At 42.0% G+C, this 15,620-nt stretch overlaps 1 protein-coding gene across 1 annotated transcript in view; it reads left to right on the top strand.

Annotated features, from left to right (window-relative positions):
* The window catches only part of LOC126203054 (calcium/calmodulin-dependent protein kinase kinase 1), a 540,044-nt gene that overhangs the window by 318,631 nt on the left and 205,793 nt on the right, over positions 1 to 15,620 (top strand). Inside the window, exon 3 of the mRNA XM_049937293.1 lies at positions 6,193 to 6,513. Coding sequence (XP_049793250.1) covers positions 6,193 to 6,513 — 321 coding nt within the window. The remainder of the gene's footprint in view (positions 1 to 6,192; positions 6,514 to 15,620) is intronic.

Genomic DNA, 15,620 nt, shown 5'->3' with positions numbered 1-15,620 from the left:
TATAGCATTTGTAGACTTAGAGAAAGCTTTTGACAATGTTGACTGGAATATTCTCTTTCAAATTCTGAAGTAGACAGGGATAAAATTTACAATTTGTACAGAAACCAGAAGGCAGTTACAAGAGTCGAGGGGTTTAAAAGGGAAGCAGTGGTTGGGAAGGGAGTGAGACAGGGTTGTACCCTATCCCCGATGTTATTCAATCTGTATATTGAGCAAGCTGTGAAGGAAACGAAAGAAAAATTCGGAGTAGGAATTAAAATCCATGGAGAAGAAATAAAAACTTTGAGGTTCGCCGATGACATCGTAATTCTGTCAGGGACAGGAAAGGACATGGAAGAGCTGTTGAACGGAATGAACAGTGTCTTGACAGGAGGATATAAGATGAACATCAACAAAAGCAAAACGATGGTAATGGAATGTAGTCGAATTAAATCGGGTAATGCTGCGGGAATTTGATTAGGAAATGAGATGCTTAAAGTGGTAAATGAGTTTTGCTATATGGGCAGCAAAATAACTGATGATGGTCGAAGTATGTAGGATATAAAATGTAGACTGGAAATGGCAAGGAAAGCGTTTCTGAAGAAGAGAAATTTGTTAACATCGAGTATTGACTTAAGTGTCAGGAAGTCGTTTCTGAAAGTCTTTGTATGGAGTGTAGCCATGTATGGAAGTGAAACGTAGTGATAAATACTTTAGACAAGAAGAGAATAGAAGCTTTCGAGATGTGGTGCTACAGAAGAATGCTGAAGATTAGATTAGATGGGTGGATCACACAACTAATGAGGAGGCATTGAATGGAATTGGAGAGAAGAGAAATTTGTGGCACATCTTGACAAGAAATTCGGTAACTGTGCGACACACTGACAATAACAACGGACATACAACAATGAAATATCCGGCAGTTACATAACACTTAACTCACGAGGTGTGGTCTCTAAGACAGCGCGAAAATTTTCGAACTCGCTCCCTTCGGCCAGTTGTGGTGGAATGCTTCTATACTTCTCCTACCCTACTTAAATTGCCAAACCTACGATGTTTTGCCGTCGGTTGCGTTGTCTCCTTCTGTGTTGATTGCTGACACGTGTCACCGATAGGTGCTGGAGTCTCCTACACCGCGCCTCGTGAACTACCTATCTGTTTTCTTCAGTACGGTACCGTACAGCTCAAAATGTGTTTCCACGAATGTGTAAGTTTTAACTTTCCCGAGTCTGATGAGATTGTTAGTCGGTCTATGGAGGAAGCTGTCAGTGAAACAGATCAAGAAATAAACGAAAAAGACGACGATTTTAGATTAGCCAGTGATCTGGTATGGAACAGTATCATTCAGAGGAAGAGCTTAAGGAAAAAATGTATTTCCCAGCAATGAATTTCAGTTTGACAGAATTCTTTTTGTACCTATCGGGTGGAAATTTTATGAGCAAATTTAAACCCTGGAATTTAGTTTTATTTCGAAATATATTTGCTACAGAAATTGTATAATTTTTCAGAATGTAAAATTCAGTCCTCTAACCATTTATCCGTACTATCTAAAACAATCACAAAAAATTATGTGCTTTTGTATGATAAATAGTAAAATTGTGCAGGTTTTGTTTAGTACAATAAAATAAACTAGAAGCATTTAAACAGCACTTAAATATCTGTAAAAATAAATGTTATATACCATAAATTAAAATTTTCAAATGATTTTTGCCTTAAATCTCGGTTTAAACAGTCACCTCGACAGTTAAGGGTTAAACACATACGTGTGCAGGGATACCAGCCGTATTTCCCTCGGACAAACCATTGGCGTGAAATAACGAATGTTCCGGAATTTTTTGAACAGAGCTCTTATACTCTGACAAGTACCCGACTGTTGCAAATGGCTTGCAGGCCAGAAATTGACCAATCGTGCGAACTTTGGTAAAGGGTATGCTTGTAGAAACACTCGAGGCGGAAGGTTTTCAAAATTGTCTTTTAACAAAACAAGGGTGTGGTTCCCTACATGAAGAAAATGTTCCAAAAAGTAGCCTAGGACCTGATACTCGCCATTTACATTTGATTTGAGCATATTTAAGCTCACCTGAACTAAAAAATAAAGTCATATTCCGTACTTTTTAAGGAGTAAGGATATAAGGGTGATAAACCACCTGTCACTGATAGCTTGCGTACCGTCAACTGTTGATAACAAAATTCAGCTGCGAGAATACGTAGTGGAATCTAAATGCGAGAATTCTAAGAAAATCATGTCGTATCTGAAACTTATTGTTATCACATAATCTGACCATCAACTTTGATGAAAAAAAGGCCATGCAAACTGCTTTCGTAGCTACAGCGCATCTCAGTAACAGAGCTACAAACTCGTAACTACTGAGATACGCAAAGATGCAATATATTCTCTAAAACCATTGCTATCATTCTTCGTCCATAATTTTTGACAACAGTTTAAATAACTTGAAAATTAATTGAGTCTTGGGATGTGGACAATGACTCTGGGTTAAATGGACTCAATAGCGGTCTCATATCATTTCATTTAATGACTTTTAATAAAACTTTAATAACAGTTAAGCTTTCTCTGAAATCACGTAGCTGTAATCCAAGGATTACAAAAATTAAACTTAACTTTTACATCATTTCGTTAAACAAAATTCCAAAATCTAATTCCATTTATCTCACAATGGTCGGTAAGTACTAACAAAAAAATGAAAAGAAAGATATGCCTTATTTTGATGTTTGATGAGCTAAGAATTCTGCATTATCTGACCTCTGCTCTAAATAAAACAAACTTAATCATTACCTGTAATCCATTTTTCGCAAAGAGTCTAATCGTACCAATGTAATAATCAGTTCTTTCTTTCTCCACAATATATTTGCCATCAGTTCAGATACATCGAGACTATCACCGTTATGGCCCTTCTTCTACTAACATCCTGACAAGACCCAATTTTGTCCAGATTTTCCAAATACCGATTCAAGTTTGGCTCAAGTAATGAAGTAACGCCATCTGTTAGTGCAACTTTTAAATGCAGCCTCAGCTAGTTTTATTCATGTCAACAACTTTATCTTGACGGTACATTTCGTGGAGACAATACCAGGGTGCGGCCAGAGGAATATGTTTCACCAAATTAAAAAGAAGTAGCAAAAAATGTAGAAGCAACTGGATGCCCTGGCCATATTCTCCACAATACCATGTATAGGGCATATCAGAAAGAATCATACGTATTGGCACGTCTGCATTTCTGAAACTACTAAAAATATACAATGAATTTTGTTTCCTGATGAACGGAAAACTCAAAGATTTTTCACTACCTTTTCATAGGTGTTCAGTACATCCCCTTTGAGATGCGTGGCATACGTCAATGCGGTATTAAAATTGTTCTCCAATTGCAGAGAGCATATCTTGAGTTACAGCTTCCACAGCTGCTGTTATGGAATGTCTTAGTTCATTTGTTGTTGTTGGGAATGGAGACACATAAATAGAATCTTTTATAAACCCCACACAAGAAGTAATAGCATTCAGGCAGGTCCGATGACCTTGGAGACCATTAACGTAAGAATGAAGCATTTGGTCCAGCGCGACCGATCCATCATTTGATTTAAACATCCCGTACTTCCAGACGCCGGTGTGGCTGCCTCCATCCTGTTCGACTCAGTCTCCAACTGTGGCAAAAGAAAGTTCTCAAGCATACCGAGCTATGTGCCTCCTGTAACACTATTCTCGGCAAAGAGAAATGGACCATATACCTTTTCCCGTGAAACTCCACAAAAGATGTTAATTTTTGGTGAGTCCCTCTCATATTGTACAACTTGATGTAGTTGTTCCGTTCCACAATTTCTCACATTATAAAGGATCACCTTTCCATTTAAATAGTGTTGCCTCGTCACTAAACACTAAGCGTGGACGAAAACTGTCATCCGCCATCTTGCCAAAAACGAAATTAAGAACCCCACACGTTTTTGTTGGTCACCTTCGTATGATTTAATGTGTAAACGTCGACGCAGCACACACCAGACAGACATCGCGGGCATGTTGAGCTGTCGAGCTGCTCGGCGAAGGGATTTCTGCGGACTCCTTGTGAAACTATAGCGAATGCTTTCGACGTCTGTGTCAGACATACGAGGAAGGCTTGGCGATTTGCCTTTACACAAACAAACGGTTTCTCAGAATTGTCCATGCTCTAGGAGGATCCACACCATACCCAGTACGAAAGTCACGCTGAACGGTTATTACTGACCCGCATTGCGCAAAACGTATAATACAGAGCTCTTTCTGTTGCCCCGAAACCATTTTTGCTGGAACTGAAGTGAGCGCACACTGCTGCTACGTAGCGAGAACCGTGTTACTCGAGAGATGGCTCATTCCATCAGTACGTGGTTCACGCACAAACCTCAAATAACATAATAGTTATGCTTTTTTTTTTTAATCGGACGATTATTTTTGATGCGCCATGTATATCAAGCGCTTCTGAAGTCTTCACCATCGACACTGAAATAATCGTCATGAAAATATTCAATTACTTGTCAATATACTCGGTAAGAACAGAGGAGCTGAAAGGGTTTTGCTTATACGTCGATGTCAATCATGAGACTCTTCTATCTCGCTCACAGGCTGTTAATTCTCGCAGTTAGTAGAATTCTTAAACTTTGGATCCCATTAAAACGCCGAAGGGAGGTATTCTAAAATAATATAAGATTTTATCAGTAGTCCGATCAGTGTAATTGACTTCATGGTTCTCCAATCAAACTTGGCTATGTCTGTAAAATATATAAAAACATTGGAGAAGAATTAAAGTCTCCATAGTTGAAAAAAGAAATCATTAATCGACACTCAAAGATGTCTGAATAACGGGAAGACTGCCGATTTTATTGACACGCAAACCAAGATGAATTTGAACAAGTTAGAGAATGAGGACCCTAAGCAAGAAATAATTAATTTGATTTCGAGCATTTAGGAAGAAACAATGACTTTCTATACCATAGCATTTGATTAATTAGAAAACTGGGCTGTATCTTTTAATAAATATCAAGTATTTTAATGGATGACGCTATCTGAAACTGCACATTGCGTAATGATTGAAAACACTATTATATACGTGGCTAAAAATGCTGTGAAGATCTCAGGCGACAATTTTTGTCATGAATATCTGTATCTGAAAAGACTGCAGGTATCGACTGATGCCTGGGACCGTGGATTCTATCCTGCAGTGCCGGTTTAACCAAGCTGACTTGCATGGAATTTTATAAATACGTGAAAGGGAAAGAAGACTTGCTGAAAAAGATGAAATCTTCCCAGAAATGTGTAGTACCAACTACTTCTGCCGCAACAAGTTTTATATAATTATGTTATAAATAAAGATTAATTACATTACATAAATTTTTTACTTCATTTCTATACCCCCATCTCAGAGTATCCCGACGAAGTCCCAGCTAGATATGTCCCAGCTCGATATGGCAACTCTATTCCACAATAAATAATCCATTAATCCGTAATATAATTCCCAAAAATCTCCATTGTTTGCTGCTTACTGCTACTAAACCAAAACTTTTCTCTCCTCTCTTCTGCCCTCCTCGCGATCAGCAGGTAAATCTGGCGCAGAGCAAAGATCAGCTTTAACTCATCTCTGTTTTGCATCGCTGCTTCTCTGCCGAGGCTGCAAGCACACGTCCAAGCAATTTAAGCCTCACGTGCGCGATTCCAGACATCCAAAACAAGAATATTTTTTCCCACTGGAAACTGAGGCGTACATTTTTGGATGCTCAACCTTTTCATATGCACAAGTGCTGCCAACTGTTGGGCATCACTATGAAAGCACCAGTAAAGCAGTGGAGTAGTGCACAGCAGTTTGTGACCACCAAAATGCACGAATGTGGTTGATTCACTATATTCCACTACACAATTGAATACAGTTATTATTACGACCATTTTACAATAATCATTTTACAATAGAGAATATTTCATAATTAGTGATTTTAGTCCATAAAATGGAGCCAACTATAGAAAGTATGTTTTGAAAACAGGTACACATTTTTATACAGATCTCGCCTCTAAAATCACTAAAGCATTAACATAAAGGAAAAACTTTCCTTCTTCCAGAAAAAATTCAGGTCTGGAAAGGTTAAATCGTACTCAGTAGTGTGTCATACTTAATTTCCGTAGCTGTGCCAGACGTGCAGGAGCCTCGCCGTGTAGTGACGGTGGTCTTTGCTGCTTTGCAGCTATGCGTGAGCCTAGAGGAGCGCCTGCGGCTGTCGCCGTCCCCCGAGGCGAGCCGCTCTCCGTCGCCGGTGCACCAGGCCGGCCCTGTCCCTGGCTCAGGCGCTGCTCCTGCTGCTGCTGGCCCCGGTGGCGGCGGCGGCGGTGGCTCTGGTGGTGGCGAGCCGAGGCCCATCTACCCCAACTTCCCGTTCAGCCCCTACGGCAGTCCACGGGCAGCCAGAAGGCGCGCGCCACTCAAGGAGTCCCGGCGCGTCTCCATCGACAAGAGCGGCCGCTACCTGCAGCTCAACCAGTACCGTCTCATGGACTCCATAGGACAGGTCAGCCCGTAGACATTTCTGTAGTCGTAGTAGTAATACAGTTCATCTAAACTCCGTTTTACTTTTACCCCACTTCTCTCTTGCGTGTTGTACATACTCCACAGGAATTAGAAATTTAGATTTTCTTGTCATGAAATAGTATGTGCCAGAGAGCGACTGTCAACAAATTTCCTCAAAATATTTGGTTTGATTACATTCAAAAAAATCTGAGCTTTCCAAGATATGATATGATAATTGATTGGACACCCTATCTGCAAACTGGCGCCGCACGAGATTAGCCGAGCGGTCTCGGGCGCTGCAGTCATGGACTGTACGGCTGATCCCAGCGGAGGCTCGAGTCGTCCCTCGGGCATGGGTGTGTGGGTTTGTCCTTAGGATAATTTAGGTTAAGTAGTGTGTAAGCTTAGGGACTGATGACCTTAGCAGTTAAGTCCCATAAGATTTCACACACGTCTGAACATTTTTTGCAAACCGGCGTTGATATACTTCATTAGGGACATGTTGAAAATGTGTGCCCCAACCGGGACTCGAACCAAGGATCTCCTCCTTACATGGCAGACTCTCTATCCATCTAAGCCACCGAGGGCACAGAGAATAGTGCGCCTGCAGGGACTTATCGCTTGCACTTATCCCTTGCATGATGGGCAAACATCTATTAGGCGGACTACGAATGTAGTGGTGTGGACCTGTTGGGAATATGGGTCTCACGGGGAGCGTGCAAGGGATAAGTCCCTGCAGGCGCACTATTCTCTGTGCCCTCGAAGGCTCAGATGGATAGAGCGTCTGCCATGTAAGCAGGACATTTTCAACATGTCCCCAATTAAGTATATCAACGCCGGTTTGCAGCCAGGGTGTCAAATTTATTATCATTTCATTTCTAGCAAAGCTGCATGGTCATCAACGGTAACTGTTCTTTCTGGAACAGATACTACCGTCATATATAGTTCCCAAGATATCTTTGTTCCACGTTTCGTCTCCTCCACACTTTCTTTACACTCCACATACTTCTCTAAATTCCCTGTTCTTTCTTTCTTCCTCCTAGTCCCATTTTTAAAACTCCACATTTGCTAAATCCTCCTACTGCACCTTCCTTTGGTTTTTCTTCATCTCCCTCTCACTCTTCTTTCTAATACATCTCCCCCCTTTTCATCCTCCTGTTCTTCCTTCTCTCCTTCTGCTCACACTTTTGCGTATATTCCCTTCTCTTATGCTCCTCGTGTTTCTTCACATAATATTGCGCCGGCCGTTGTGGTCGAGCGGTTCTAGGCACTTCAGTCCGGAACCGCGCTGCTGCTACGGTCGCAGGTTTGAATCCTGCCTCGGGCATGGATGTGTGGGATGTTCTTAGGCTAGTTAGGTTTAAGTAGTTCTAAGTCTAGGGAACTGATGACCTCAGATGTTAAGTCCCATAGTGCTCAGAGCCATTTTTGAACATCCAAAGGAACGGTGCCTCGTTATTCGGAATTCCATGGGCACTACAGTATCGTACATATCCTCCGAACCCGGGCAAATGACTGTCGAGTAAAATGTCTCCCAGTACGGGAATATACATAATGCATCTACGAGTACAGGTTGTAGACCCATGTTTGACGACATTTGGAAGTTTCGATCTGGCACTGAGTCGTGCTCTGATAGCGAAGTGTTTAGGCGGTCGTCGAGATAGCGAGAAATCCGGGTTCGAAGCCCGGTCCGGCACGAATTTTCTCTGTCATTCCATCATACAGCAGATGGTTGTCCATATTCGCTACTGGGAATAGATTTCGTGTATCGTCTGTAATTGTCATGTCCCCTTGTTTTCTGCCCTATGGGTCATCTCTTACGATCAACTGAACCGTGAATTTACTTTTTTTTTAAGAATTTACTGTATTTACTAGCGATTCATCAAGAACATTAACACATTTAATCACGCTATGTGAGAGTGGATGTAGTTGCCAGTGGGGAACTGATGAAAACACATTAAATTTCTTTCAACAAATGGAAATCTGGAAATTTTATTCCTAAAAGCCCTCTTTTTTTTGAAGACAGATTTACAATTATAATCAGAAAGCACCATAAAAATATCAAGTTACAATTTATTCAGAGGCAGAAAGAACAAATTTTGACAGTATGAGCTTTCGGGGTGAGAACCTTGCCGCCCTCTTTTGACACGACCGTAGTCACGACCGCTCACAACAACCTCTGAAAGACTACACTGGTGCAAATCTGCAACACACCAGATTACTTTAAACTAAAACTTTTAACAACTCACACAAGCACAGAAACTATGAGAGCGATAGAAATGGTACAAAACACGAACATTAAAAAAATTAACTTGCCACCGAAGGTGCAACTTGATTTATAAAAAAGACTCTTACGGTGGAAGGGTGGCAACTTTATATACTAAAATGACCATTTAAATAAAAAAAAATGAAATGCAGTCTTACATAAAATATACAAACATGCTCTACATTACACATATACCGCCTCTTAAGATGACAGGTAAGATAAAAACATATTTCAGGAATTCGGCCTTTACACTTCAAGCAATAAATTCGTTAACACCGAATCCGACAAACGTGAGAGAGGCAGCTATTAACGTATGGCAGATTGACATGAAGATTACTGAACAACCCGAACCGCAGGTTGCTCTAACTCGCCCCTTCTCCACAAGGGAAAAACGGACCACACAAATCATCAGTAACCACCTTCCCGCGGGTGGGTAAACGGAGAAGAATGGTGGGACGACCCCAAAACAAAGCAGCTCGTGACCTCACCAAGAAAACAAGTAGAATTTAACAAGTAAATGAAACAACATAATTCCAATCACTTAATTTCTAATAAACTGCGATTTCTGGTGAAGACCTGGCTCAGCACCCCCAACGCTCTCCCGAACCATCCGCTGCCAGCCACTTCAATGGACGCAGGAAGGCGCGCCGATCTCCCGTCTCACGGCTCGCACCGGCCAGCCCGATGTCGTGGGTTGACTCCTGTTGCTCTCGTGTCGACCGCGAAGCCACAACACCTCGCTGTACGGCGCGGCCCACTGGACTCACGTGGCGACCTCACATGCGCCGACGCTCAAGGCGGACAAGTCATCTTGGGCCTCAGTGCGCGACCGACCAACCGATCGATCCAACCGCCAATGACCGTTGTCCGAGCAGCTTGAGCAGACTGGCGGCCTAACGCGCAGACTCAGATGCAGGAACTCAGCCCCGACCGGGCAACAACTAGCTGAGTTCTGTTACTGGTGGAATGGCAAGACTCATTTTCCGGTTTTAAAGTTTGATCCAAACGACAGACATACTAGCACTCCGACGACAGACAGACACTGCCGCACAAATACGAACGAGAGACAGACCAGCAACTGGTGACGCGAGACTGACCCAGACTCACTCGGACTGACCAACCGCCGCTGGAGAGCTCATCGCGCCCTTAAATGCGCGTCAACAGGCAACCTTTTCCCTTTCCCACCAGAGAGAGACACCAAAGCTGCGATTGCCACAGCGGTGCCACCGACAGAAACGGAGGGCGACTGCTTCACACAACGCGCTGCGACGCGCTCTTCAAAACAGCAATTTTTTCCATGGCTCATCAACCATTTTCATTCTCTGTACTTTTTTCTGTTATTTTGCCTCCATTATGCCAACTCCTCTTTCGTACTGCTCTCCATACTTCTGCACCTCATCATCTTCCTCCTACCCCTCCTCCTCAACCAACAACTGCTGTTGGTGCTATTACTACTACTACTACTACTACTAGTAATAGTAGTAGTACCAACGCCTCCACCACCACCATCACCACCACCAACACCTCACCAACTTCCTCCTCACTCTCCTCAACCAACAACTGCTGCTGGTGCTGTTACTACTACTACTAGTAATAGTAGTAGTACCAACGCCTCCACCACCACCATCACCACCGCCAACACCTCACCAACTTCCTCCTCACTCTCCTCAACCAACAACTGCTGCTGGTGCTATTACTACTACTACTAGTAATAGTAGTAGTACCAACGCCTCCGTCGCCACCATCACCACCACCAACACCTCACCAACTTCCTCCTCACTCTCCTCAACCAACAACTGCTGCTGGTGCTATTACTACTACTACTAGTAATAGTAGTAGTACCAACGCCCCCGCCACCACCATCACCACCACCAACACCTCACCAACTTCCTCCTCACTCTCCTCAACAAACAACTGCTGCTGGTGCTATTACTACTACTACTAGTAACAGTAGTAGTACCAACGCCTCCGCCACCACCATCACCACCACCAACACCAACTTCCTCCTCACTCTCCTCAACCAACAACTGCTGCTGGTGCTATTACTACTACTACTAGTAATAGTAGTAGTACCAACGCCTCCGCCACCACCATCACCACCACCAACACCTCACCAACTTCCTCCTCACTCTCCTCAACCAACAACTGCTGCTGGTGCTATTACTACTACTACTAGTAATAGTAGTAGTACCAACGCCTCCGCCACCACCATCACCACCACCAACACCTCACCAACTTCCTCCTCACTCTCCTCAAACAACGACTGCTGCTGCTGCTGCTGCTGCTGCTACTACTACTACTACTACTACTACTACTACTATTTATACCACCATCACCACCACTGCACGACTAGTATTGCATGCTATTTGGGAATTAAAGAATACTGCATTTACTTGTCTGCCTTGAGCCATGTCTTTCAGGACATCGTGTGAGAAGAACGCGATGTATGCCTCATGCAATAGTTGTTTTCAGAATCCTTGCTGGCTGACATGTCGAAATCATTGAGCTTGCGATATCTCAAAATACCTTTGCTTATGAGAGATTACACCGCAACAGCGAATTCCGATCATGTTACTTTTCAAGGTCAGCACATTCCTCTGTTACTTTCACGAAAAGTTTCAACTTAAACAATCATTATATCATTGTAGACGTCTTTTGAAGAGCTTTAGAATGCCATTAGAAAGCACATCGTCTCACTAAAAAAGTATTTGCTGAATATCCATGTTTATACAAAAACTATGGGTACTTGCTACTCATAGGCCGTAATGAAAATTGCTTCAGCTTCTGCGGACTGATGCCCACTGAAAATCTCGTTCCGATATTTTGAACCACTCACGAAGTAAAATGGGTTTTAGGTGACTGACTTTGTACATGCATATGTTAGTTTGTTAGTTTGCTTGTTCGATAGCTCAGATTAACTATGAAATTTATGATGGGGAATATGTTAGCAGAACAAACGTAGAACACTCAGTGAATATACAATGATATGAAGAACAATATTTAGATGGTTGCATGCTGACCATTTACAGATTTTTTTCTTTAATGACGAATTATCTCTACTCAAGACTTCTGTGGAATAGAAGGAATTGTTAAGGAAAAATCTACATGTGAAAATACTTCTGCTATCTGTCCGAATTTTTATTTCATCGGTAGACTGTCAAAGAATTTTTAGTTGCATATTTCCTCTTTTTCTGCGCCAAAGTTAGATTCATTAAAGAATAATGCAAATGATTTTTCCTTTTAGTGTCGTACTTCTGAACATCTGTGTTACTCTCAAACTTAAATAGTTTATTGACAACAAGTTCATAAGTGAATAAATATATTGTGATACTGTGGTTAATGGTCGTAGCTGCTTAAAGAGATACCTGCAACGTGTCTGTGTGTGACTTCCACACATAATTATAGTTACTTTTTTTGTGCAGTGAATACTTTCCGAGAAACGAGGATTTACCCCAGAATATTGTCCCATTAGACATCGATAAATGCAACCATGCAAATTATGTTAACTTTATCCCCAACATTGGCCATTATCCTTACGATAAAAGTAGCGGACCTAATTGTTTTAGCAGGTGTTCTATAAGGTTTTCCATTTTAAGTTTACATTAGTATGTACATCTAAGAAATTATACTTTTCTACACTGTTTGCTTTCTTGTTGGTATACTACATAGACGGGGGTAGTACTAGTAGTAGTAGCAGATATTCTGCCGTACGGTAGGTCTTGGTTCAAATGGCTCAGAGCACTATGGGAATTAACATCTGTGGTCATCAGTCCCCTAGAACTTAGAACTAGTTAAACCTAACAACCTAACGACATCAAACACGTCCATGACCGAAGCAGGATTCGAACCTGTCACCGCTACGGTCGCAGGTTCGAATCCTGCATCGGGCATGGATGTGTGTGATGTCCTTAGGTTAGTTAGGTTTAAGTAGTTATAAGTTCTAGAGGACTGATGACCTCAACTGTTAAGTCCCATAGTGCTCTGAGCCATTTGAACCATTTGAACCATATCTCCCCCCTCCATGAACCATGGACCTTCCCGTTGGCGGGGAGGCTTGCGTGCCTCAGCGATACAGATAGCCGTACCGTAGGTGCAACCACAACGGAGGGGTACCTGTTGAGAGGCCAGACAAACATGTGGTTCCTGAAGAGGGACAGCAGCCTTTTCAGTAGTTGCAGGGGCAACAGTCTGGATGATTGACTGATCTGGCCTTGTAACACTAACCAAAACAGCCTTCCTGTGCTATTACTGCGAACGGTTGAAAGCAAGGGGAAACTACAGCCGTAATTTTTCCCGAGGGCATGCAGCTTTACTGTATGGTTAATGATGATGGCGCCCTCTTGGGTAAAATATTCCGGAGGTAAAATAGTCCCCCATTCGGATCTCCGGGCGGGACTACTCAGGAGGAAGTCGTTATCAGGAGAAAGAAAACAGGCGTTCTATGGATCGGAGCGTGGAATGTCAGATCCCTTAATCGGGCAGGTAGGTTAGAAAATTTAAAAAGGGAAATGGATAGGTTAAAGTTAGATGTAGTGGGAATTAGCGAAGTTCGGTGGCAGGAGGAACAAGACTTTTGGTCAGGCGAATACAGGGCTATAAATACAAAGACAAATAGGGGTAATGCAGGAGTAGGTTTAATAATGAATAAAAAATAGGAATGCGGGTAAGCTACTACAAACAGCATAGTGAACGCATTATTGTGGCCAAGATAGACACGAAGCCCACGCCTACTACAGTTGTACAGGTTTATATGCCAACTACCTCTGCAGATGAAAAAAATGAAGAAATGTATGACGAAATAAAAGAAATTATTCAGATAGTGAAGGGAGTCGAAACTTTAATAGTCATGGGCGACTGGAATTCGGTAGTAGGATAACGGAGAGAAGGAAACGTAGTAGGTGAATATGGATTGGGGCTAAGAAATAAAAGAGGAAGCCGCCGGGTAGAATTTTGCTCAGAGCACACTTTATCATAGCTAACAAATGGATCACGAATCATAAAAGAAGGTTGTATACATGGAAGAAGCCTGGAGATACTGACAGATTTCAGATAGTTTATATAATGGTAAGACAGAGATTTAGGAACCAGGTTTTAAATAGTAAGACATTTCCAAAGATGTGGACTCTGACAACAATCTATTGGTTGTGTGCTGTAGATTAAAACTGAAGAAACTTCAAAAAGGTGGGAATTTAAGGAGATGGGACCTGGATAAAATGACTAAACCAGAGGTTGTACAGAGTTTCAGGGAGAGCGTAATGGAACAAATGGCAGGAATGGGGGAAATAAATACACTAGAAGAAGAATGGGTAGCTTTGAGGGATGAAGTAGTGAAGGCAGCAGAGTATCAAGTAGGTAAAAAGACGAGGGCTAGTAGAAATCCTTGAGTAACAGAAGAAACATTGAATTTAATTGATAAAAGGAGAAAATATAAAAATGCTGTAAATGAAGCAGGCAAAAAGGAATACAAAATGAGATCGACAGGAAGTGCAAAATGGCTAAGCAGGGATGGCTAGAGGACAAATGTAAGGCTGCAGAGGCTTATCTCACTAGGGGTAAGATAGATACTGCCTACAGGAAAATTAAAGAGACATTTGGAGAAAAGAGTACCACTTGTATGAATATTAAGAGCTCAGATGGAAACCCATTTCTAAGCAAAGAAGGGAAAGCAGAAAGGTGGAAGGAGTATATAGAGGATCTATACAAGGGCGATGTAGTTGAGGACAGTATTATGGAAATGGAAGAGGATGTAGATGAAGATGAAATGGGAGATATGATACTGCGTGAAGAGTTTGACAGAGCACAGGAAGACCTGAGTCGAAACAAGGCCCCGGGAGTAGACAACATTCCATTAGAACTACTGACTGCCTTGGGAGAGCCAGTCCTGACAAAACTCTACCATCTGGTGAGCAAGATGTATGAGACAGGCTAAATACCCTCAGACCTCAAGAAGAATATAATCATTCCAATCCCAAATAAAGCAGGTGTTGACAGACGTGAAAATTACCGAACTATCAGTTTAATAAGTCACGGCTGCAAAGTACTAACGCGAATTCTTTACAGACGAATGGAAAAACTAGTAGAAGCCAACCTAGGGGAGAACCAGTTTGGATTCCGTAGAAATATTGGAACACGTGAGGCAATACTGATCCTATGACTTATCTTAGAAGGTAGATTAAGGAAAGGCAAACCTACGTTACTGGTATTTGTTGACTTAGAGAAAGCTTTTGACAATGTTGACTGGAATACTCTCTTTCAAATTCTGAAGGTGGCAGGGGTAAAATACAGGGAGCGAAAGGCTATTTACAATTTGTACAGAAACCAAATGGCAGTTATAAGAGTCGAGGGACATGAAAGGGAAGCAGCGGTTGGGAAGGGAGTGAGACAGGGTTGTAGCCTCCCCCCGATGTTATTCAATCTGTATATCGAGCAAGCAGTGAAGGAAACAACAGAAAAATTCGGGGTAGGTATTAAAATCCATGGAGAAGAAGTAAAAACTTTGAGGTTCGCCGATGACATTGTGATTCTGTCAGAGACGGCGAAGGACTTTGAAGAGTAGTTAAACGGAATGGATAGTGTCTTGAAAGGAGGATATAAGTTGAACATCAACAAAAGCAAAATGAGGATAATGGAATGTAGTAGAATTAAGTCGGGTGATGCTGAGGGAATTAGATTAGGAAATGAGACACTTAAAGCAGTAAAGGAGTTTTGCTATATGGGGAGCAAAATTACTGATGATGGTCGAAGTAGAGACGATATAAAATGTAGACTGGCAATGGCAAGGTAAGCGTTTCTGAAGAAGAGAAATGTTTTAACATCGAGTATAGATTTAAATGTCAGGATGT

The sequence above is a fragment of the Schistocerca nitens genome, chromosome 9, assembly GCF_023898315.1.
Source record: "Schistocerca nitens isolate TAMUIC-IGC-003100 chromosome 9, iqSchNite1.1, whole genome shotgun sequence".
Taxonomy (NCBI): Eukaryota; Metazoa; Arthropoda; class Insecta; order Orthoptera; family Acrididae; genus Schistocerca; species Schistocerca nitens.
Note: the sequence above shows the minus strand (reverse complement) of the source record. Positions and strands in the feature narration are given on the sequence as shown.